At 37.5% G+C, this 25,620-nt stretch overlaps 1 protein-coding gene across 1 annotated transcript in view; it reads left to right on the forward strand.

The window, feature by feature from the left end:
* Positions 1–13,814: 13,814 nt before the first annotated feature.
* Positions 13,815–25,620, forward strand: part of Fam171b (family with sequence similarity 171 member B) — a 62,536-nt gene continuing 50,730 nt past the window's right edge. The window contains exon 1 of the mRNA XM_046447637.2: positions 13,815–14,149. Coding sequence (XP_046303593.1) covers positions 13,927–14,149 — 223 coding nt within the window. The 5' untranslated portion in view covers positions 13,815–13,926. The remainder of the gene's footprint in view (positions 14,150–25,620) is intronic.

Consider the following 25,620-nt stretch of genomic DNA (forward strand, 5'->3'; position numbering starts at 1 on the left):
GCCAAGCCTCCCCAAGTATAAGGTGATCCACCTGTACCTGAACTGTCTGCTAGTGAAGAGATCTTTTTAGCGTAAAATTACACAGCCCAGTAAATGTGTAATCCACAGCCCAGTGAGTGTGGACGTAAGTGGGAAGGAACAAAAAAAAAATGTGAGAAAATATGGCCTACATTGTTGAGAAAAACCCATCAATAGAAACAGACTTACAAATGATTGATAGGATATGACTTTAAGTAATAATGATGACTATGTTAAAGAGTCTATGAGAAAACATGATCACCATCAGTAAAGAGATGGGCATTTTAGGAGAGATTTGCAAACTAACAAGAGACCCAATTAGATATTTTAGGGTTAAAAAAGTATGTGATGTTTGAAATCAGAAATCTATTGGCGGGGAATTAAAGAGAATAGAAAAAAAGAAAAGACCTATGAGTTTAGAGATAGATGAATAGAATGAATATATCCCAACTGAAATACCCACCCACACACACACACAAAAAAAAAAAAAAAATTACAAAAAATAAATAGTCTTAGTGATTTGTGGGACAATCCAGCTAGGTAGAAGAGGAGTCTCAGAAAATAGGATAGACAAATTATTTGAAGTTAAATTCCAAATTTGATTTTTGAGAATAACAATCTACAATCCTGAAACCTCAATGAACTCCAAATGGGACAAAAACAAAAAAACATTCCCTAGGCACATCATAGTCAAACTGCTGTGAATTAGAACTATGAATAGAAGGAGTCTACCTTAATCCCTCCAAATGCTAATGATGCCCAGAAAGTTCATTACCTGTCCAAAGCAGTTAACTGGCAGGGTTGGAACCAAAGCTTACATATTCCAACCCCTGCTTCAGTACACCTTGTGCTATGTGATGCTGCCTAGATTACTAGGCATAACTTACAAAATAGATTCTCTATCATCAAGTGAATAGTCTGGCATGCTCAAATACCAATTGGTGCAATGTGATTATTTTTTCCAATTAATATTTTTATTCACTTTCTGCTATTCTGGAATCTCTAGAAAGCAACATGTTTAGATTCAGTTTTGCATCGTTGCTTCCTGTCCTTGTCATCTCTATTTTCTGAGGAATAAAAAAGTGCATAAATTATTTTAATAAAAATAGGGTTTAGATGTGCTGGAGTTGTGGCTCAGTGGCAAAGCACTTGCCTAGATGTGTAAGTCCCTGGGTTCCAGCACCACATAAAAGTAAACAAAACAAAGGTATTGTGTCCATTTACAACTAAGAAAATATTTTTTTAAAAAAAATAGTGTTTAGATTTTAAATGTGGCCTTAACATAGTAATTTACTCTGTGTGTGTGTGTGTGTGTTACAAGATCAAGCCCAGATGCCTGTACTGGGCTAATACTCTATCACTGAACTATATAACCCTTCTCCATATTTTCTGAAAAATCTAATTTGCTTTAAAGTAATTAAGACTAAAGTTCTATTACTTCATTTCTCAGAGTGTTGAAATCTTTAGGGATTACTCTTTAGACAATCTCATATTCAGAATATTAAATAGTTATTGTAAAGCATTCACAAAAGTGCTAATTGATGTCTATTAGTAGCAGTATTTAATTTGAAATATTGTCCTATTTGCCAGATTAATAGAAATTATTGTTGATATTTTATATGGTACATAGCTTATAAATTTTTTTCATCTTTGAATAATGCAGTTAAAAAGGTTGATGAAATTATCAGGGACATAAACATCTGTAAAATTAAGGATATTATCACCTAATTAGCAGATAAGTAAATTATTTTGAGACTTTTGGTATTCTTTATTAAGGAAATAAAAGGTAAAAGAGTTGGTCAAAAAATAAATTTCCAGCTGGACGCGGTGGCACATGCCTGTAATCCCAGCGGCTTGGGAGGCTGAGGCAGGAGGATCACAAGTTCAAAGTCAGCCTCAGCAAAAGCAAAGCTAAACAACTCAGTGAGACTGTCTCTCTAAATAAAATACAAAATAGGGCTGGGGGTATGGCTCAGTGATTGAGTGCCCCTCAGTTCAATCCCTGGTACCAAAAATTTTTTAAAAAATTCCCTCTTCTAGGTCATACCAATTTTGAATTTGTAATATGAACCTTTACTACTAAACTAGAACTCAATACTTCACCACCAAGTGGTGCTAAATGACTAGCACAAACTGAACCTCCATGGTCTTTTCTCAAGCATTTCACAGGTGTCCAGTGACTTGCAAGTAATAAATATGACATAGCAGGAATTAATTTCCCTGTATTTCTAGAGGACAGCCTACCCTCTTGAGGGAACCCTACGGCAGCTGAGTAGAGCAGCCATTCAGTGACAGAGCTGAGAACCTCTTTATGCGTTGGGTAGATGTCATCCCTTCTTCACATCTTAGTTCTCCAGATCCAGCTCTTCACCCTACCTACTCCGTGTTCTCCCCTTAATTACTTGCATTCTCGTTCACTAAATATGCTTCATGCTATTATGCTTTGGATAATTAATTACCTATAAATTGCCTTTGTGTGAGGTTCAGTGAAATAGATTTTGCACATCTTTGGGGGCATTATGTCTCCAGCTGTCTGTCTTTGGTTCTCAGAGTTTCACATCAATCTCACACAAAATCTCCAAGTTCCCAGAAGTCTCTAAGCATCAATTAAAAATTCAAAATCCCATCTAAATCTCATTAATGCAAACATCTCGTATCTCATGAATTAGGTATGGGTGAAGCTTGGGATGTGATCCATCATCCTAGAGGACATATATTTTCTCTATCTGTGGACTGTATTGCCAGAGAAACAGTTATCTGCTCCAAACATACAACAGTGGGACAGGTGTACAATACAAGGATAGATATTCTGGTTCAAAAAAGGAGAAAATAGAAGCGGGGAGGAAAGGTCACTGGTTCAGGTAATTTCAAAACACTGGGCAACCTCCATTTAATTTATTTTTTTTGAGGGGTACCGGGGATTGAACTCAGGGACACTCAACCACTAAGTCACATCCCCAGCTCTATTTTGTGTATTATTTATAGAGACAGGGTCTCACTGAGTTGTTTAATGTCTTGCTGTTGCTGAGGCTGGCTTTGAACCCGTCATCCTCCTGTCTTAGCCTCCTAAACTGCTGTGTCCATTTAGTTTTAAGTCCTGTGAATAATTTTCTGTGACTCATGACCCCACTGTCCGATTCATTTTTTTCCCCATGAACTATATCCTGTGTTTGCAACTGAGTAGAGTTATCAGACTATTCTAGCCAATAAGAGTAATATTCTGACCATCCTCCTTTCATTTCTTTCTCTCCCCATTCTTCGTTTCATATCAAGCTGGCTGTGTTTCTGTTGATATAAAATTCACAGAAAACTTGTGAGTCTCCTGTGTATGACATTGGTATTTGCTCCATTAGTCACGAGACTCCTTTGCTGTTCTTTCATAAATAATTTCATCTCTTTCTTTGGCTTCTGTTTTGATGTCTGTGAAAATCTTTGAGTCACATACTTTGCCTCTTGAAAGGAATTTTCTGAGGTATAAACAAAAGTTTGTATAGCCTCTCTGTTTTCTCTAGAGCAATGACAGTTTCTCAATTTGAGCAACTTCTGCAATCTGCATTTATTGAAAATTTCAAAATTCATACCTGGTTCCTTTCTGTTTTATGTATATATTTTTAAAGAAAAAGAGAGAGAGAGAATTTTTTTAATATTTATTTTTTAGTTCTCGGCGGACACAATATCTTTGTTTGTATGTGGTGCTGAGGATCGAACCCGGGCCACACACATGCCAGGCAAGCGCGCTACCGCTTGAGCCACGTCTCCTGCCCCATTCCTTTCTGTTTTAAAGCAGTTTCACTGAGTCATAATTCATATTTCATCCATTCATCCAATTGTACATATTCTTGTAAAGTGTACAATTCAATGTCTTTTTTGTACATTTACAGATATAAAAAACCACCAGCACAGTTTTAGAATATTTTCATCACCCCAAAGAGAAACATCATGACCTTAAACTATCACCCTCCTAACCTACCACCACTCTCAGTCCTAAACAATCCTTGACCTGTTTTATGTTTCTATGAATATTTAATGTAAATAGAATCATAATATGTGATCTTTTGCTACTGCTTCACTTACTTAGCATGTTTTCAAGATCCATTCATGTTGCAGCAGGTATCAGTACTTCATTTTTTTATGGCTGAATAATATTCCATTGTTTGGATATTTCACATTTATCTGTCCATTCTTCTGTTACTAGACTTTTGGGTTATTTCACTTTTTGGTTATTGTGAATATTATTTCTATGAGTGTATATTTACAGGTTTTTGTTTGAATACTTGTTTTTATTTCTTTTGGATATATATGTAGAATAAGAATTGCTGGGTCATTTGGTAATTCTATGCTTAACTTTTGAGGAACTATCAAACTGTTTTTAAAAGTGGCTGTACCCCTTTACATTCTAAATCATCAACAAATGGGAGTTTAAATTTCCTTGTATCCTTCAATGTCAACACTCACTTTCTTTTTTTATTTTTAAATTTTTATAGTCATCCTAGTTGATGTGCAGAGGTATCTTTTATTGTGTTTTGATTTGCATTTTCCTAGTGACTGATAATGCAGAGCATCTTTTCACGTGCTTTTTGACCATTTCTATATTTTACTTGGAAAAAATAACTATTTAAGCCCTCTGGTAATTTTAAAAAATGGGTTATCTTTTTGTGTTTGTGTGGATATGGATACTACACACACACACACACACACACACACTGTGAACACTGGACTCTTATGATTTGTAAATATTTTCTCCCATTCTGTAGGTTGTCTTTTCATTTTCTTAATAGTATCCTTTGATGCATAAAAGTTTTAATTTTAATTTATAATTTTTTTCTCTTGTTGCTTGGGCTTTTGGTGTCATGTTTAAGAAACTATTGCTGCATGTAAGTTCATAAAGATGTATCCCCATTATTCTAAGAATTTTATAATTTAGCTTTTACATTGATGTCTTTGATTCAATTTGTGCTGATTTTTGTAAATGGTGTTAAAATAAGTGTCTATTTTTTTTTTATTTTTCATGTGGCTGTCCAGTTGTCCCAGCATCATTTGTTGAAAATTCTATTCGCTCTTATTAATTTTTTTGGTATTCTTGTTAAAAATCAGTTGGCTTGTGTCAAATGAATAGTGACAAAAACTGCACTCTTAATAGTTTTTCAATGATCGGTAGGTCTATCCTTAAGCCAATACCACAGTGTTGGCATTACAATTACTGTAGTAAATTTTGAAATCAATTAATGTGAATCTTCCTACTTTGTTTTATTATTCAAGATTGTTTTTGCTATTCAGGGTTCCAGGTAATTCCATTTGAAATTTAGGATAAGTATGTATTGACATGCCACAAAAATGTGTTAGATGGGATTCTAATAAGCATTTTGTTGATTCTATATATCAATTTGGGGAATATCATCATCTTTTCAATATTAAATATTCCAATCCATGAATGTGGAACTTTTCTCATTAATTTTATCTTCTCTAAGACTTTTGAATAATGTCATTGTTTTCAGAATACAAGTTTTGTAGTTATTTTGTTAAATTGATTCCTACACATATTGTTCTTTTTGAAGCTATAGTAAATGGAATCTTCTTTTTTTTTTTTTTAATTGTTGACTATAAGAGTGTGGAAATACATTGATTTTGTGATTAGGCTGGATCTACCTGGATAATCCAGGATAATATCTTCATCTCAAGGTTCTTTTTTTTTTAAATTTTTTATTGTTGGCTGTTCAAAACATTACATAGTTCTTGATATATCATAGTTCACAATTTGATTCAAGTGGGTTATGAGCTCCCATTTTTACCCCATATACAGATTGCAGAATCACATCAGTTACACATCCATTGATTTACATATTGCCATACGAGTGTCTGTTGTATTCTGCTGCCTTTCCTATCCTCTACTATCCCCCTCCCCTCCCCTCCCCTCCCCTCCCCTCTTCTCTCTCTGCCCCCTCTACTGACATTCGTTTGTCCCCCTTATATTATTTTCCCCCTTCCCCTCACTTCCTCTTGTATGTACTTTTGTATAACTCTGAGGGTCTCCTTCCATTTCCATGCATTTTCCCTTCTCTCTCCCTTTCCCTCCCACCTCTCATCCCTGTTTAATGTTAATCTTCTTCTCATGCTCTTCGACCCTACTCTGTTCTTAGTTACTCTCCTTATATCAAAGAAGACATTTGGCATTTGTTTTTTTAGGGATTGGCTAGCTTCGCTTAGCATAATCTGCTCTAATGCCATCCATTTCCCTGTAAATTCTATGATTTTGTCATTTTTTAATGCAGAGTAATACTCCATTGTGTATAAATGCCACATTTTTTTTATCCATTCATCCATTGAAGGGCATCTAGGTTGGTTCCACAGTCTAGCAATTGTGAATTGTGCTGCTATGAACATCGATGTAGCAGTGTCCCTGTAGCATGCTCCTTTTAGGTCTTTAGGGAATAGACCGAGAAGGGGAATAGCTGGGTCAAATGGTGGCTCCATTCCCAGCTTTCCAAGAAATCTCCATACTGCTTTCCAAATTGGCTGCACCAATCTGCAGTCCCACCAGCAATGTACAAGTGTACCCTTTTCCCCACATCCTCGCCAGCACTTGTTGTTGTTTGACTTCATAATGGCTGCCAATCTAACTGGAGTGAGATGGTATCTTAGGGTGGTTTTGATTTGCATTTCTCTGACTGCTAGAGATGGTGAGCATTTTTTCATGTACTTGTTGATTGATTGTATGTCCTCCTCTGAGAAGGGTCTGTTCAGGTCCTTGGCCCATTTGTTGATTGGGTTGTTTGTTATCTTATTGTCTAATTTTTGGAGTTCTTTGTATACTCTGGATATTAGGGCTCTATCTGAAGTGTGAGGAGTAAAGATTTGTTCCCAGGATGTAGGCTCTCTATTTACCTCTCTTATTGTTTCTTTTGCTGAGAAAAAACTTTTTAGTTTGAGTAAGTCCCATTTGTTGATTCTAGTTATTAACTTTTGTGCTATGGGTGTCCTATTGAGGAATTTGGAGCCCGACCCCACAGTATGTAGATCGTAGCCAACTTTTTCTTCTATCAGACGGCGTGTCTCTGATTTGATATCAAGCTCCTTGATCCATTTTGAATTAACTTTTGTGCATGGCGAGAGAAAGGGATTCAGTTTCATTTTGTTGCATATGGATTTCCAGTTTTCCCAGCACCATTTGTTGAAGATGCTATCCTTCCTCCATTGCATGCTTTTAGCCCCTTTATCAAATATAAGGTAGTTGTAGTTTTGTGGATTGGTTTCTGTGTCCTCTATTCTGTACCATTGGTCCACCCGCCTGTTTTGGTACCAGTACCATGCTGTTTTTGTTACTATTGCTCTATAGTATAGTTTGAAGTCTGGTATCGCTATACCGCCTGATTCACACTTCCTGCTTAGCATTGTTTTTGCTATTCTGGGTCTTTTATTTTTCCATATGAATTTCATGATTGCTTTCTCTATTTCTACAAGAAATGCCGTTGGGATTTTGATTGGCATTGCATTAAACCTATAGAGAACTTTTGGTAATATCGCCATTTTGATGATGTTAGTTCTGCCTATCCATGAACAGGGTATATTTTCCTATCTTCTAAGACCTTCTTCTATTTCTCTCTTTAGGGTTCTGTAGTTTTCATTGTATAAGTCTTTCACCTCTTTTGTTAGGTTGATTCCCAAGTATTTTATTTTTTTTGAAGATATTGTGAATGGAGTGGTTGTCCTCATTTCCATTTCAGAGGATTTGTCGCTGATATACAGGAATGCCTTTGATTTATGCATGTTGATTTTATATCCTGCCACTTTGCTGAATTCATTTATTAGCTCTAATAGTTTCTTTGTAGACCCTTTTGGGTCTGCTAGGTACAGAATCATGTCATCTGCAAATAGTGATAATTTAAGTTCTTCTTTTCCTATTTTGATGCCTTTAATTTCTTTCGTCTGTCTAATTGCTCTGGCCAGTGTTTCGAGAACTGTGTTGAACAGAAGTGGTGAAAGAGGGCATCCCTGTCTTGTTCCAGATTTTAGAGGGAATGCCTTCAATTTTTCTCCATTCAGAATGATGCTAGCCTGAGGCTTAGCATAGATTGCTTTTACAATATTGCATCTCAAGGTTCTTAAACTGAATCACATCTGCAAAATGCTTCTCCCTGTATGGGGCGGACTATCATAGGTTCTACACATCTGTACTTGACCATCTTTGAGACCATAGACTATTTTATTGTGACAAACAGGTTCATCCAAAGGGTTCCCATAGGAGGTAGGGGAAAGTTGGGGCTTTGCCTTATTCCTTATTCTCTAATGGGCACTTTGGAACCTCTCCGCCAGTGGTTATTATGTCTTCATTCTTGGTACCCTTCCTATTTTTTCCAAAATTATTTGACTCCCCTATAATCTCCTCTATTTAACCCTTCTACACTAAAAGAAATGCTATATATACTGCATACAAATACACACAAATGCAGTCTATTTTCATTATTCACAATTCTGTATATTTGCTGAGATGTATTTGTGATTCCCAAATCAGTACTTTCATGTTACTCGTGAATATGTGCCAAACAGTGAAAAACACTTGTAGCTCAACATGTAGGACCTTCCCAGCTGAAGTCAGATGAGGTGCTGCTCTTTTTTTTTTTTTTCTCTCATACTGGAGAAAAAGTGTCCTTCTTTGTGTGGTCTCTTCAGTGACACACTTGTCAGGGTTGTTTTCTGTTTTTGTTTTATTTTGATGATTTTGTGGGGTAAAATGGACCCAAGAATAGTGCTGCAGTGCTGTCTAATGTCCCTAACCATAAAAAAGCTGTGATGTGCCTTACAGAGAGAACCCAAGTGATAGATAAGATTTGTTCAGGCACAAGTTGGTTGTGAGTTTATTGTTAATGAACCTAATAATGTATAATAAACAAGATGCTTTTAAACAGAAACACAAATAAAACAAGATGATATATTGATCAGTTGATGATGATGATATGAAGTGAGGCTCACAGGAACCTCACTCAGCCTCACATTGAGCCCTGGGAACAATGGCTCCATGTAGCTGATTCAATGTTTGCTGTGACTTCATAGATGTAACTATCACGTAAGATGATAATTGGCTGCTTATAACATAAACATTTATATAAACATAAAATGTATATAAAATGAAACAGAATATCCATACATCACTTCAGCAAAAGAAATAGTAGCTGACATATACTGAAGAGTTCTATGACTAAGAAATTTATATGTTATCTCATTTTGTAACCTCTTTTTAGGTTCTGTTATTTTTCTGACTATATAGTCAAGAAACTGAAGCCTCAAATCTTATGTGAATTACATAACTTTTAAGTGGTGAATAACAGAGGAGTCAGGTTCTGAGGCCCTCCATCCCTAACCAACAGTCTTGCCTCTTCAAAGTGTATAACTGATTCAACCAAACAAGTAATCAAACAGTGTCAGGCATTGTGAGAGGAACTTGAGATAGAGCTGTAAACATACATGCTGGTCCTTGCCTTTGGGAAACCCACACTTGTTTGGATTCAAGCAAGTAAACACCCATTTAAAATAATGGAGTTACAAGGGGAAATGTAGGATGCAAGGTAAGCCCACAGCAGGGGCTCTTGTCAAAGTTAGTCAGAAAACATAGCTTAGAGGAAGATAAACTCTTCAGGCTCTATGGGAGCTTGCCAATTATGTGGGGGAGGGAACAGAGTTCCAGGCAGAGGCAACTGCAACTATAAAGGTCTTGGGGCAACTCATATAAGTCTAGTTCAAAGGAATAGAAGAATCCCTAATCCCGTGTGTGTGTGTGTGTGTGTGTGTGTGTGTGGCCGGGGTTATGTAGAAAATATTGAAAGATGAACTTAGGTCATTAGAGGACAGAGTATAAATGGCTTTGATATCATGTTAAAGATTCTGGAGTTTATGTAAGAGCAAAGGAAAGTTACCAAAAGACCTCAGCAGGCAAGAATTATATTTATAGTATTGTACTTTGCTTTCTGATGGCTTTTGCAGTATTCTTGTAAGAATGAAAAATTTCTAACATTAATGATTACATTGTGTTAAACCTGACATGATTATGGATTATGCACCTGAAAAGAACTTTCTGGATTAGTTGGCATTCTTCATCCATTTGTAAACACAAAGACTAACAGATGAGGTACATGTATTTAACAAGATACATTTTCCTGAAGGTCCCTTTGTTTTTACCCTCATCAGTAGTTTAGTGCATAGACCAAATTTCAGTTATCTGTTCACAAACTTAGGGTATTTTTTTGGTAGTGCCGCATGTTATAGGAATGAATAAATGTGAGTGTCAAAGAAGTATAATTTTTCCTGTGAAATTTGATACTAAATGTGTGGGGAAAATTTTAAATTTTGTTGTTGTTTTGGGTACCAGGAATTGAATTCCAGGGCAACTGACCACTGAGCCATATCCCAACCCTATATTGTATTTTATTTAGAGACAGGGTCTCACTGAGTTGCTTAGCACCTCACTTTTGCTGAGGCTGGCTTTGAACTCATGATCCTCCTACCTCAACCTCCTAAATGTGTGCCACCATGCCCAGCAAAATTGTAAATGTTTAGGGAAAATAAATGAACTTCAAGGGACCTGGCACTCATTTTTTTTTTTTTTTTGTCAAGCGTCCTCTTCCCACTTAGGCTAAAACTGCAAATGAGAGGGAAGCATTAGGATTGTGTTTTATGGCTTCTAGAATGGGGTTAGATGCTCAGAGAAATTCTTGGCCCTACATCAAAATACTGGTGAATGAATAGGTTTACTTATTTTAAGGTAAAATAAGAGGTTTAAGATACATTCAACATATTGATTTTTATGTATCTCAACCAATTATTTTAATGCTTTGAGTGCATCAGATAATATGAGTTTTGTTCACTGTATAGACATTAAGCCTCAACTACATGAGTAATGGGGCATTTAAAGAGCATTTAAATACTTTTGACTGACAAAAGTATTCTCTCTTTAAGTAGTCCACCACATTGAGAATTTTTAAAAATATTTATTTTTCAGTTTTAGGTGGACACAATATCTTCATTTCTAAAAAATTTTATGTGGTTCTGGGGATCAAACCCAGTGCCTCATGCATGCTAGATAAGTGCTCCTCCACTGAGCCACCACCCAAGCCCTACACATTGAGAATTTTAGGTCCACCCCGTACTAGGGGCTATGCTTCAATGGCTTTACCCCCCAATAAGGCTGCTAAAATATGACAATGACTTCACCATCACAATCCTGCCAGCATTCCTTTCCTTACCACCACCACTCAAGTTTTGGGAGCCATTTCTATTTCTCCCTTTCTTTTTTCCAGGTGCAGAGTTAACTTGGAAAAGAATGCAACAAAAACAGCTTGATGAGACTAAGGAAGACTTGCTGCATTCAGCTAGAAGCACCCTCTGTGGATAGCTCCTGCTCAGACAAGAGGCAAAGCTGTGACAGAACAGGAGTGTTCAGTTTGAGGGGCTTCACTTTGTCATCTACTTTCCAAATCATATTTGACCCACATAGTTTATTTTTTATCCACTAAAAAAATTAATACAAGCTCATGACAGAAGTTTCAAACAGTGCAAAAAGGTGAAGTCACATACACTTAGTGTAACTTTGGGCAAGACACGGAGCCTCTATGGTCTTCAGTGTTTCCATCTGCTAAATAATGAGAGTTAATTTGAAGAGCTTCTCTGAGGATATAATGAAATAATGTATGTAATGTGCCTATTGTTGTTATTATTTTACTTCATAGTTATATAGGCATTATTTTCATACCCTTAACCAAAAAAATTAATAATAATTTCCACTACTGAGAATTCTGTTGTTTTCCAGCAAGTTGGAAATATTAGGAGGGACACACATAAGAATGATATAGGGTCAAAAAAAAAAAAAAGCCCATCTGCCAATCAGCTGAATTGGCTGTGATGGTAAATGGAATGATGTCCCAGACAGATATCCCACAGGTACTACAAATACAAGACAACTGAACTATTTTGTGGTCTGTACCACCAGCCAAGCTTGGTAATACCTTAAGCAGTCACCCAAGATTTCAATCTGGCAACTTGGGTATCATAATAGACCCCTGTTCCCTCCATCTACCCAAATTGGCTACCCTGTTAATACCGCCATATCATCTCTTTCATTCCTTTCCTCTCCTTTTCAGTCTCACAGGTCCTCCTCCTGGGGTTTTGTTAGCCTGCTCTCCTTCAATCTGTCCTCCTCGAATCCATCTTCCATATGATAGCAAAGTAATCCTTCTAAAATGCAAGAATGGTAGTGATTATCTTCCCTGTTTAAGATCTTTCATAGTCACCTGCAATGTAAATTTTAACTCCCTTATAAAGTATCCATGGTAATTATAGGAGTTAATGTAAAGTACTTGAACAGTGCCCGATACAGTTAGTACTATGGAAGTATAGAAGTTTGCTGTTATTCTTAATGACATGGTCTCCCCTCTCCTTTTCAATTTAAAACAGTCCTCTGTTAGAATCAAGGCTCCATGTTTTTCCATGTACACCGTACTATTATACACCTCTGGGCGCCCAAGCTCTCGCTCTAGCATATTCTCTCTCTCTCTCTCTCTCTCTCTCTCTCTCTCTCTCTCTCTCTCTCACACACACACACACACACACACACTCACACACACACACACACACACACAAACAATACAATTTCACTTTTAGATGACCTGGTTGCTCCTATCTGTGTGGAACTCTTTTTTGGGGGTGGGGGTGGGGGCAGGAACCGCAAGATAACATCTAGTTAAGTAAGAAGACCAAGACGCTGCAGAACCTTTTTTTTTTTTTTTTTGCAGGGGAGGGTGGGCTACTTTACCATTGAGCTACATTCACAGCCCTTTTTATTTTGAGACAGGTTTGTGTGGCGTCATTAAGTTGCTGAGGCTGGCCTCAAACTTGCCATCTTACCTCATCCTCCTGAGTTGCTATCTCAGGAGGCTGAGGATTACAGGAGAGCCTGGTTCATCATCTTCTTTACATCCTGCCTTTCCCAGTGTTTCATAACCCTCTTCCATACGTTAGTTAATTCCTTCCAATTCTGTGCAACCTCTGAATGTTGCCATGTTTCTTCAATTGCAACTAGTACATTAGCTCATGTTTTGTTGATAAGTTGCTCTCCCCTAACAGGTGAACTCTTAGAAGGCAGGGATTTTATTTTACTTATTTCAAACACCTGACTAAATGATGGTACATAGTAAGCACCTAGTTAAGTATTTGGTTAAGATACCTTTTTTGAGCAAATGAAAAGTGTAGGTTACAATTAGGAAAAAAAGAAATTAGGAATATTTTATGAAGTAGAAAGAAATTCTCGCTCAGGCGGGAAAAGGAAGTTTATTAAAATCCGTGGAACCTCAAGATAACTTCTAGCTAAGTAAGAAGACCTTGACGCCGCTGAACCTACTTGGTGAAGGGACCTAGGCTTTGGGATCCGCTGATGCCTTGTTAAGTGTTAAATGAAGGTAATCTACATGCCACCTCTTTTTGACTTTGAGGTCAGGTGTGAGCAATTTTATTCCACTTTCTGGAAAATTTCCCGCCGCATCGGTATGGATTAAAGGGTCTTCTAGCCCCCAGAAGTCTCGCCTTATTGTCTCCATTCAGGGCACGACCCCAGCATCATCACTGCGGAAGCTCGGTGGCAGGCGGGCGCGGGGCCGCGGGTACTGGTTAGCCCCTCCCGGCGGGTCACGTGCGCGAAGATGCTGACGCCCCCCCCTCCGCCCCCCGCCGTCCCCTCCGCCCCCTCCGCCTCCCGGGCCTCCTCCTCCTCCTCCTGGTGAGGGTGTGCGAGGCAGACGGCGCGAGGGGGAGCGAGAGAGCGAGCGAGCGAGCGATCGGGCGGGCGCTGCCGGGAGCCCGCAGCCCTGGCGCCGGCCGCCGACCAGATCCCCGCAATATGCCTCCGCGGCCCTCTGGCTCTCGGCCATGGCAAGACTCTGCCGGCGCGTCCCTTGCACCCTGCTTCTCGGCCTAGCTGCGGTGCTGCTAAAGGCACAGCTGGTCCCCGCGGCCGCCAGAGCCGAACTCAGCCGCTCGGACCTCAGCCTCATTCAACAACAGCAGCAGCAGCAGCAGCAAAAGCAGCGGGAGGAGGCTGAGGAGGAGAAGCCAGAGGTGCCCGGGGCATCTTCTACCTTGACCATTCCAGGTAGGTGCTGGCAGTCCCGGCCTGCCTTTCCATCTTGGCAAGTGGTCTCATCTGGCCTCCCTGGCTTCCTTGCCCCTTCCCTAGCCAGAACACATCCCTTAGCCTGTCCTTATCCATCCCCATCCTTCCCGACCTCCCCAGACTGCCTGTCCACCCTTTGGTCCATTGCTCGGCGCCGGAAATCTGCTCTTTGGGGATGAGCTTTCTGGGAAGCGCAGAGCGCTGCAGTGGGTTGGGAGGGGTCGGGGTGGGCTACTGCTTCGACTGATCTTTTTCTTTTCCCTCCCCTCTTACCGAATTCCTCTCTCCGCTCTGGGAATGATTGTGTATACATACACAGCTTTCAGATCTCTTTAGCATGTTTTTTTCTCCCTCTATCCATTTTCTCTTAGATACCGAGAAATCTTGCCATATACACCCACACACCCCTTTTCGCCGTTTCTCCTTGCCTGCTATATTTAAATTTTGAGCTGGAGAAGGAAATCTTGATTTATTTCTCTCTCTCCTTATCCCAGGAAGGGTTTAAGGCAGTTTGAAAAAAAAAAATGTCTCCAATACAATAAGATGAAATAAAAATGAAACAGGAGTTTGTAACTAAAGGGAAAGGAGAGTGGGAACAGATAAGATAGTCTGGAACAATATTAGTGCAGCACAAGCCTGCCCCCAGAGAGGGGAATCTCTTTACTTGTTAGTAGAACTTAAATGAGGCAGATTCTTGACACATCCAGTGAGGGTGAAGAAATAGGGGTGCAGTGTATGTGGCTGTAACAGACTCCCAGTTGCAGCCTGCAACTCCCCCATTGAATCTCCACTGGTAAGCTAAAAGCTGGATTATCCATTTAAATAGCCTTTACCCAGCCCCCAACCTAGTTCCCTTCCTAGCTATAGATGTAGCCTGCTTTTTTGGAAAGGGGAAAAAGCCATCAATTTTCTGGCTAGTGGGCTTAGGTTTTGCAAAACCAAAGTGAACTATATCATAACGTGTATTTTTGTTTTAAAATCCTGCTGAGTAACATCATACAAGATGCTGGAAATGAAATTCTAAAGAGTGGATTCAGCATCTTATTTTGTATTGCTTGCTCATCATCAAAGAGCAGTACTCAGGCATGCCAGCTGCGATTCATGACATAGCCAGGATGATTTAATTTATGGAAGTGCTTTGAGCATAGGATGAAATCACCAAAGTGTGCAGGAAAGCATGTGTTTCTGACACCCTCTTAAACCAATTAATAACACTCAAGCTCAACTGAAAGAATTGAAAGGTGTTCAGTGTTTGTTGGTTTTCCTAACCAGCTTTTAGTACCCAAAAGTGATAATAACATGGTGTGGGCGAGGCTGCTGTTAGACATGCTAAACCAAGGAAATTGGAGATAGTGATTGAGTGTCTTCATTACAGGAGGGATTTTATAAATAACTATGAAACAGAAGTCTTGGAGAGTGTTAATGGGTTTCATGGTTTGCAATATATTTATTTCAATTTATCTTTCAGGAATATAAGTTAAGTGGGTTTTCACTACAACATTATATGTATGTTGTGATGAGAGCTATGAATAATAGCAGTATGAACATTTTGAATCCAGTATGAAAATAAAATATTGATTTTTTTTTTTTTTTTTTTTTCTGATCCTTTGAGAGAGATTTTTTAAAAGGATGAACGGGAAGCTAGCAGTCTTTGTTTTATTTACCTACTACACTAATTGACATAAGGAACCACTGTCTAATAGGTCAAACTAGAACCTGAAAAACGGCATATGCCTCTTATTTCTTCCTCAAAAACTCCAATCCCCTGTCCAGTGCAAATGAGAGCAATTCAGTTGATTGCTGTTTGAGTTATTGGAATGTGGTGTCGAATAATGAAACAGCGTATTAATAAGTGAAGTTAACATACCCCTCTGAATACGTTATGGTCTCTTCTCGTTCCTCATTTCAACCTTTGTTCCCCTCCTGTCTGTTCTCATACAGAACATCATCTTCTGAAAAGCATTAAATAGGATCATTTCTGCTTAAAATCCTCCAATCTGCTCACAATCTCTCTCATGCTAGATGCCCAGATCTAAAAATGGCCTAGAGTGGTCTGAATCCTGAGTTGCCCTCTTTTTCCCACTCCCACAGTGCTTTCCCAGTTCATTCCACTGTAGCCACACTGGCTCCATGTCTCTTAAGTTTGCAAAGTGGTTCAGGTGCCTGGAATTCTGGAACTTCACATTCTTTGGGTTTTCTCAAGTATCACTGTAACTGAGAAGGCTTTCCTGGCCAGGTATGGTAATATGCATATCCTTCGGACCTTACCCTGATTATTCTGTTCTCCTGGGTACTTAACCTCAGCCCTTCTTATCAGCCTGTCTCCCATTACTTGAATGTTAGCTCTATATGGCATAGACTTTTTTCACTGCTGTAAAGAGCATTTGGTATGCAGACATTTAATGGTTTGCTGGATGGATGAATATGCTGGCACCAATGAACACTTTTACTTTCTGAGTATTTTCTAAATATTTAACTTCTTGTAAACTTTCTTATTTTTTTGCTAAATTCCAATAAAAACAAACAAAAATTTGTAGTAGAGGTGATAAAGTATATAAATTTTGGGTGCTTAATTATACCTAATTTCAACGTTTATTTTATGCTATCTATAGAGAATGAATTGATACTGATAATTGAGACCTCTTACTAGGTCCTGTCATGAAGATTCTTTACCGAGGTGCACTTAATATCCTCTTATTACCAAGGAGGGTATTAACGTATTATACCTTTAAACACCTGTGCTTGAGCCTGAGTTTATCCTTTGCCTCTGTGTGGTGCTTCTGATTTTATGGACATGTCAGATGAAAGCTATAGAATTTTTCTCAGGCAAAGCTTAGAAGAACTTAGAAAACTAAGACACATTCCCTGATTGGTACTTGTCCATAGTAGAGAAATTGATCATCTGCCTTGGTTAATGTTCTGTGGACTTCGTTATTCTGAAAATTCATGTCTATAACTTGTAAAAACAAACATTGTCTTCAGAGAATAGTGAGAATAAAGAAATATTGAGGCTGGGATCTTTTAAATCATTTGTTTGTTCCAGCATATCTAGCAGCTTTGATTTCTCCATCTGTGCCATATTTGCTAGAAATAAGTAAGTTAGGGTCTGGAGAAGAATTAATTTGGGGGCTGGTGGTAGTTGAGACAACCATAATATTTTCACTCTGATGGTCCATTAGATGGGAGGCATGCTAGGAGTTGGGGTGAGGGAAGCTGGAGAAAATAATGAGCTACATTTAAAATTCTCCACATGAAGCATAGGACACAGGGGATCTCCATAGATCTTTAGGAATGCCTTCTGCATACAAAAATTCTTGGGGCTGGGGTTGTGGCTCAGTAGTAGTGCACTGGTCCGGCATGTGTGAGGCACTGGTTTCGATCCTCCGCACCACATAAAAATAAATAAAATAAAGGTATTGTTTCCATCTACAACTAAAAAAAAATTTTAAAAAATTCTTTAAGTATATTTGTGTGGTATAAAATTTTTTGATTGTGTATTTTAGTGATGTATATTTTTAAACTTTATTTATAGAAAACAAAAGGAATAGCATAATAAAAGACTACACCTGGGCTGGAGATGTGGTTCAAGCGGTAGCGCGCTCGCCTGGCATGTGTGCGGCCCGGGTTCGATCCTCAGCACCACATATAAAGAAAGATGTTGTGTCCGCCGAAAACTAAAAAATAAATATTAAAATTCACTCTCTCTCTCTAAAAAAAAAAAAAAAAATGACTACACCTGTCTCTCAGTTTTAACAATGATTGATTAAAAATTTGCCATGTTATTTCACCCACATCTCTACCTATTTCTACTACATGAATTTTTTTTTTGAGGTAAAATATAATTTCCTTAACTACACATTAATTAATACCTTAACTACACATTTTCAACAATGACGATTCCCAGGTAACCATCACTCCATTAAGATATATATATTTGGGGCTGGGGTTGTGGTTGGGGTTGTGGTTCAAAGATGGAGCACTTGCCTGGCATGTGTGAGGACCTGGGTTTGATCTTCAGCACCACATAAAAAATAAGTAAATAAGATAAAGGTATTGTGTCCAACTACAACTAAAAAATAAATATTAAAAAAAGATACATACATTTACGTCACCCAGAAGTTTCCACAAGTCTCCTTCCTAGGCAGTTTCTGCTTCTCACCTGATGTTCTGATTGTTTTCATCAGAGATTAACTTTGCATTTTCTAGAACTTCAAAAAATGGAATTAGATGGCATGTTATCCTTTGTATCCAGCTCTTCTTCACATAGCATGATTTTCATGGATTTCATTCACTAGAACACATTCAGTAGTTTCTTTTTACTCTCAGGTAGTATTCCATCCTATGAATCACCATAGTTGTTGCTTATTGCTTCCTTTGTTATGGGTGTTTGTGTTGTCTCCAGCCTTAGCTATTGTAAGTGAAGCTGCTGTATTCTTATACAGGTCTGTATGTGGACATGTTTTTGTATCTTGTGGATAAAAGCCTAGGAGTGGAATTGCTTGGCCAAGTGGTATACTTTTGAAGTTTAAAAGGATTTCCCCGCATATTCCATGTAGGTGGGACCTGTGTCACTAAATAAAATTATTAATTAAAAATAATGAAGTCTAATACACAGAATTAAAATATAATTTAAAAAATTCAAAATTAACTTTAAATTAATGTTTCATACTAACTTTAATATAGAATATTGCTGTATGGTTTTAAAAAATATTTTTTAGAAGTAGTTGGACACAATACCTTTATTTTGTTTATTTTTATGTGGTGCTGAGGATAGAACCCAGGGCCTTGTATATGCTAGACAAGAGCTCTAACACTGAGCCACAATCCCAGCCCCTTGATGTATGGTTTTAAAAAGTAACTTGATTTAAACTTTTTAAATTTATTTGAGAATTTTTTTTAAATAATTGTTTTATTTTATTTATTTATTTTTATGTGGTGCTAAGGATCAAACCCAGCACTCCACACATGCTAGGCAAACACTCTGCCACTGAGCTACAGCCCCAGCTCCTATTTGAAAAATTTTATTGTGTACATTTAAGGTATGTAATGTGATGTCTTGATATAAGGAGATAATTACTACATTCAGTAAATTAATGTATCTATCCTTACCACATAGTTAGCCTTTTCTTTCCTTTTCTCCCTACTCTTTGTAAATTCCCAGGATACAATACAATATTATAATGTTGCATTTCTGGACCTACTCCCCCTACATGTCTGCAACTTTGTACCCCTGTCCTGCATCTTATCATTTCGTTCTGCCCCTGATAACCACTATTTTATTCCCTATTTAAATCTCCCACCTATGCAAATATTTGTTTATCTTTTTTTCTCTTTAAGGAACTTGAAAACCAATAGGAAAAGTGGGATTAGACATTGACTGTACTATTTTAAAAGTACTCATGCTGTGAAGGTCATATTCCCAGATGGGTAATATGATTTCTTTCCAGGATTTTAACAAAGAAAAGGAGCAATTTTTTTGGTGTTGATTACAGGTTGAATTTAAGTCCAGTTTGTTTTAGTGGTGGTTTTATAATGTTTTTAATATGACTGAACAGAAACTGTACTAAATATTTTTATGAAACAAAACTCTGCCCCCAAGTATATAAATATTGAACTTGACTCCCTTTCAAAGTTCTGTCTGACTAGGTTAGCTGCAATGTTTAGTCATTCATTTACATGGCTTAGTGTAATGTTTCTTAATTTCCATTTTCCAAATTGCTCTAGCTGGGAGATCAGTGCTGTATTTTCCACCTGTAATTGGAAAAAAGTGTGCGTTAGAATACTTACCTGGAAGAGTATAAACTATGAGAGCTATGTGTTTATGTGTGGTAGTGAAATGGAAGCTTAAGAAAACAGCTTCTGTTTGCTTTGAAGATTCTGTTTGGAGATGCCTTTTTAATTGACCTTTTGTGTAAGCACAGTCCACATGTCTGAGCCATATCGGGTTTCTGTGCCTTTTCAATTCTTTTATGACTATCCATATCATAATCACTAGATTGCTTTCTTAAATACTTCTTGGTGATGTCTGTGAATATAAAGGCTAGTTCACTTGGGCATAAAACGAGTGAGTGATTCTGATTGCCATTTCATGTAGGGCAGTGGATTTGAGGGAAATAGTAATCAGTTTCCATCATTGCTAACATGTCAAATACACCTCGATGACCTAATGAGCCAAGACTGTATTGTGCTTCAGTAATGGATCATGACTCTTGAAACCTTGAGTTCGACGTCAAAGTTCTCCATATTAAGGTTCTGTCTTGCACAGAAGATAAGATTTAAAATTAACTTGATTTATAAGTAATTTCTATTTAATATGCTTCTTAATCAGGTTTCTATGTCACATCCCTTTAGGGAATAATTTAACATTTAAATAAACATTTACAAGTATTATCAATTATTGTACTTTTCAGTAAAGAAATATTATTTGTAAAATATTTTTAATTCACTGGTTAGTTCTGCTGAAATTTAGAACACTTACCTGGCTAGGCAAATTAAAATTCATATCTTTGGACTCAAATGCTTGTGGAGTTTAAAAGGTGACAATTTGACCAGGTGGAAGCTGATAGTCACGTGCCTTATACTGCCAGGCTTCTGGCTTCCATCTGAGTTATATGCTTTAGGGATATTATAGAACTCCGTATCTTTTGGCCTTTCTAAAACGTTATTCCCATCTACAGACTCCTCTGCTTTTTAAAAATAGGAATGTGACAGAAACAGAAACAGATGGTTTGATAGAAGGTTTATTTTTCCTAATGTGTTAATTATAACCAGAAGGTGAATAGAGACTGCAGAGGTCTTGGATGTTGTGAATCACTGGATTCTGTAACCCATTCCACACTTGCCTGCTCCCGTATATTTGGGGAAAGGATAGAAATTAAGGGATGTCACAATGCGGCTCAGAATAGTTAAGTGGATTACATTTCCTCAAAAACTTACACATTGATACTAGTCTTTCACATTTGTGCTAGTGGGGTTTGTTTATAAATGAGCTGAGACAAGTTTACCAAATGAATATCCATTTACTGTCAAAATGAAATAGGAGACCGTTCTTTTTGTGTAAGGGAAAGATGTCAACAAGAATAATGAATGTAGTAGAATTTATTTAATTATTTAAGTAGAACAAACCATCCACAGTTCAGTGACAAGAGCATGTTGTGAAACAGATTATGGTTAATTAAATTTGTGTACCTGAAGTTAAAATCTTGTCACCTTATTTATATTTCAACAAACTGGTATTTTAAAAAATAATTACATTGAAAGATAAATAGTGTCATGTCACATTGTAAGTACTTCTCAGAGTTTATTTTATGATATATTTGTACTGTTACGTTCTAGAGGTTTACCAAGAATGTTGTGATTTGAACGTCTCCAAATTTAAATGAGCCTTTATATTAGTTAAGTTTGTCGTCATAATTATGAGAAAAATATTTTATGGTAAGGTATGAGATAACATATCTGATCTAATGCTGCTTACAATGAAGCCATGTCCAAATTATAAAATATGTAATCATATTTAAACAAAAGTGTTCATTTTGAAGGTTCTGCTGCCATCTATGCTTTATGATAAGCCTTCTTGAACTTTAGGAACTAGAATGAGATGGAAATTGCCTTCTCCTAAATGCTTTCCTCTGGCAATGTTTGAAAAGTGTGTGATGAAAGCCACCACATATCCTTGAAAGAAATTGGTGTTGCCTGGCAGTTACAAAGTCTGATAGAATTTAGTTAAGGATAATTTGATGGTTTCCTTTGTAGCAAGTATGGTGGAGAATGAGCTTTTTCATAATCTCAAACTTTCATTACTGCCTGATTCAAGTTTGTGAACCAAAAGAATGGGTCTTTTAAAAATTGCTTCTGTATCATATTTCAAATGGGGAAAAAGTCTTGTGATTCAACAGAGCTTGGCAAATACAGGAAGTAAAGATGTGGGAAGTGAAGATTTTGGCAGCCCTAGAGAAGAGATACTACGAATCACTGTGTCGAGAGGGGGTCAGGTAAGTCAAGTTTGCTGAGATAAAAATATTCTTAAGTGGGGAATCTTGTTTCTCTTCTGGATGTGTAAGGTCCTCCCTATTCCTTATGTCTAATAATGTAGAGGTTCTAGGGAACCTGTAATGGGGGGGCAGAGGGGGTGAATAGGGTTCATAAAAACCCTGAAGTTAATTTTACAATCCGAAGTTGTCGAGTGTTCAGTGTCTATGAGCTTTTCAAAGGAATTCCTGGCTTCTAAAAGGTCAAGAAAACCTCCATGGCTAATTAGGCCTTTGTCAGTGGACTCAGTAAGAAAAGAGCAAAGGTAACATTCAGACTCAAAATACACTTAGCTGGGCATGGTGGCGCATGCCTGTAATTTCAGCAGCTCAAGAGGCTGAGGCAGGAGGATCAGAAGTTCAAAACCAGCCTCAGCAACTTAGCAAGGCCCTGTCTCAAAACAGAAAATAAAAAGGGCCGGGGATGTTACTCAGTGGTTAAGCACCCTTGGGTTCAATCCCTGCTATGCCAAACCAAAACAAAAAACAACGGTTTGATTCAAATAGCATTTCTGTGTTTTATTATATGTGTTTTATATGTGTGAGGTTTTTCTCTTATTTTGCAGATGAGATGGGTAAAATAGGCTGTATAACCAATTCAATGAGAAGGCTTTAATCTTGGCAAGCAGTGAAGCTTAGCATGTAGTACCTAGGAAATACCTAACCGTTCAGCCTTTAGTTTTCCCTTTCTGTTTGCACAGAGGCCACCAATATGTAATAAATATCGTTTGATAAATCACATGACTTTGAACTGTTTTATATCCAGATTTTATTATGTAACAAACCAGTAGGATAGCTTATAGCTGAAAAACCCTGTGTTAAGAGTTCCTTGGCAGTCAACCCAGAAACTCTGCATCTTGCTCTTGGCTACCGTACTGAAGCATAGGTCGCTGAGATTAAGCTAATGATTAATATGGGCTCGGATGGCTTTCCCAGTCCCCAGTCATCTCTTCCTTGAGATGTGTTGACAAGTCTCAAATAGTTTTAGCATGCCTACCTTGGTTGTAATCCCTAGGAAGGCATGTATAAAAACCCAAACCTTTCCCACCTGCTGAAACAAATATTAAACTTTGGTCTTTAAACAATTTTGGGGTCCAAGAAGTAATTTCAGCTTAAAAGTGATTTAGATATGTAGTGTAATGTACTGTTTTTGTCACCAACATCGTTTCAGACTTTGGAGTTAATATCTTTAAACTCATTAAAGCCCATATTTTTCGTAGTTTTTTGATTCACACCTCTCTTGGCTTCAGTGGTAACTGATTGCATTTGGAAAAGCTAGATACTATGAAGAGTGAAAAGCAGAGTGAAGGATTTCCTTATTTTGAGGACTCGCTCTATCTTGAAGAGTCTTTTCTTTCATTTGAAAATCCAAATGCAGAAATTTGTATTTCCACCCATTGTGATATTTCAAAGGTAAATATTAGTGTGTTGAGACTTGGAAAGCTGCAGATTCAGAGAACAGCATGGGGCAAAGACATGAGGGGAAAATAGACTTTGGTGTCCCTGAAAAATCCAAGACCTAGTGTGGTCATGATGCTTGTTGTATGTAAGGATTAGGACTTCATACAGGGATTGTGTGTGGGGGGACATCATGAGTCCAGTAGCTTAGAGAGAGGTTTGACAATGTCAGATGGAAATATGTTGGCTCCCTTTCCTTTCCCATCAATACAATATAAACTTGATAACACCTAAATAATTTGTTACCTAATAATTATGTTGAAGATTTGTACTTAGATATTGTTAGAGCCATGAGATGTTTGCATTATAATATATGAACCATTAAAACATCTTTATATTTTATATTCTAAAACATAAAAGCAGAAAAAGTGATCTCATCCACTTCAGTTGCTTTAAATATCAGCTATATGCTAAGGTTCCCTAGAACTCGTTGTGTGGATATATCACAGGGATCTGTTTCCTCACATCTAAAACTGGACTCTTGATTTTCCACCACATCATACAGAATAAGTGCTTCCTTCCTTACTGTCATTAAAAATCAGAGATGTGCCTCACTGGCCAATGAAAGAGTCATGGGTGCTGTTCTTGCCACCAGCTCTACCTTCCTCTACTCATCTAACAAGTCTAGTAGTCTACCCCTTAGTATTCCTCACTTGTTGACTTTTCTTAATTTTCATTGCCCCTGCAGCTTGGCATGTTAACTGGTCCCCTCATGTCTGTTTTTTTGTTTTTTGTTTTTTTTTTTAACATTCAAACTATTAAATCTGGGCTGGGTGTAGCTCAGTGGCAGAGCACATGTGAGGCACTGGGTTTGATTCTCGACATCACATTTAAAAAAAAGAATGCTGTCCATCTACAACTATCAAGAAAAAAAATAAAAAAACAAATATTAAATTCATTTACATTTTATACAATGGAAATACTGATACAAATAGCAACGTACTGTCTCATGTCTGTTTTAGAGGCTCTCACATCCATACTCCCCAGGAAAGTCATGGAATTGTTCCCCTGATCTATCCTCCTTTCACAGTGATTATTTTAAAGTACAAATTTGTATACTGAGAGCCATTACCCTGAAAGCCAAGTCAGAATCCTTAACATGGCCTATAAGGCTCTGTTTGATTTGCTATTTCAGTCTTGGCTTTGTCTTCTCTCTTCACCCTTATGCTCAAATTCTCTGTGTTGAGAGTGATTCATCAGAGACTAACAGGTACCTCAGGGCCTTTATACAGGTTGTTTGTCTGCTTGTGACTCTTCTATCATCTAGCAACTTCCCCCAGACATACCCCAGTCATCTGGATAATTGTATTCAAACTTCAGATATTATTTAAATGCCATTTCTTTTAAAATATTTCTTTCTTTGACTTTCCAGTCTGAACTGGATCCCTCTGTCATAAGTACCTTCTACTTGATCAAGGTCTATAATTCATTTTTGGCTAGGCGCTTGTTCCATATTTCCATATTTGTCTTTTCCTCTAGATTGGAAGCCAGATGAGGCCAGGTGCCATAATTGTTTTGTTTGGGGCTATATACCGATATAGTTTTTTATTGAATAAATGACTCCATATAAATAAATGTTTGGGGGATGGAATATATTTTTTCATCCTCACACTTGAGCTGATTTTTAAAGGATTTTCATAGGGCAAAGGCTGAAGGTCCTCAGGAGTGATGTGGCCAAAGTATATAGTTCTTGATACAGAGCAATGCTGGTTTTAAAAAATATATATACAGGAGGAAGAACTGCTATTTACTTGAATTCAACACATTATAATGCTGATTTATATATGGGTGTGGCAATAACACAAGATTTAAATAATTTTATTCATTTAATTTTTTAAAAATTTATATTTTATTTAGTTCTACAGTGCTGCACATCAAACTCAGGCACTTGCATGTGTTAGGCAAGTGCTTCACTACTGAGATACAGGCTTAACCCCCCATTTTTTTTTTTTTTGGTGGGGGGAT

Source organism: Marmota monax, unplaced genomic scaffold, assembly GCF_021218885.2.
Source record: "Marmota monax isolate L192 unplaced genomic scaffold, Marmota_monax_Labrador192_F-V1.1 WCK01_AAM20220418_F8-fsc00007, whole genome shotgun sequence".
Taxonomy (NCBI): domain Eukaryota; kingdom Metazoa; phylum Chordata; class Mammalia; order Rodentia; family Sciuridae; genus Marmota; species Marmota monax.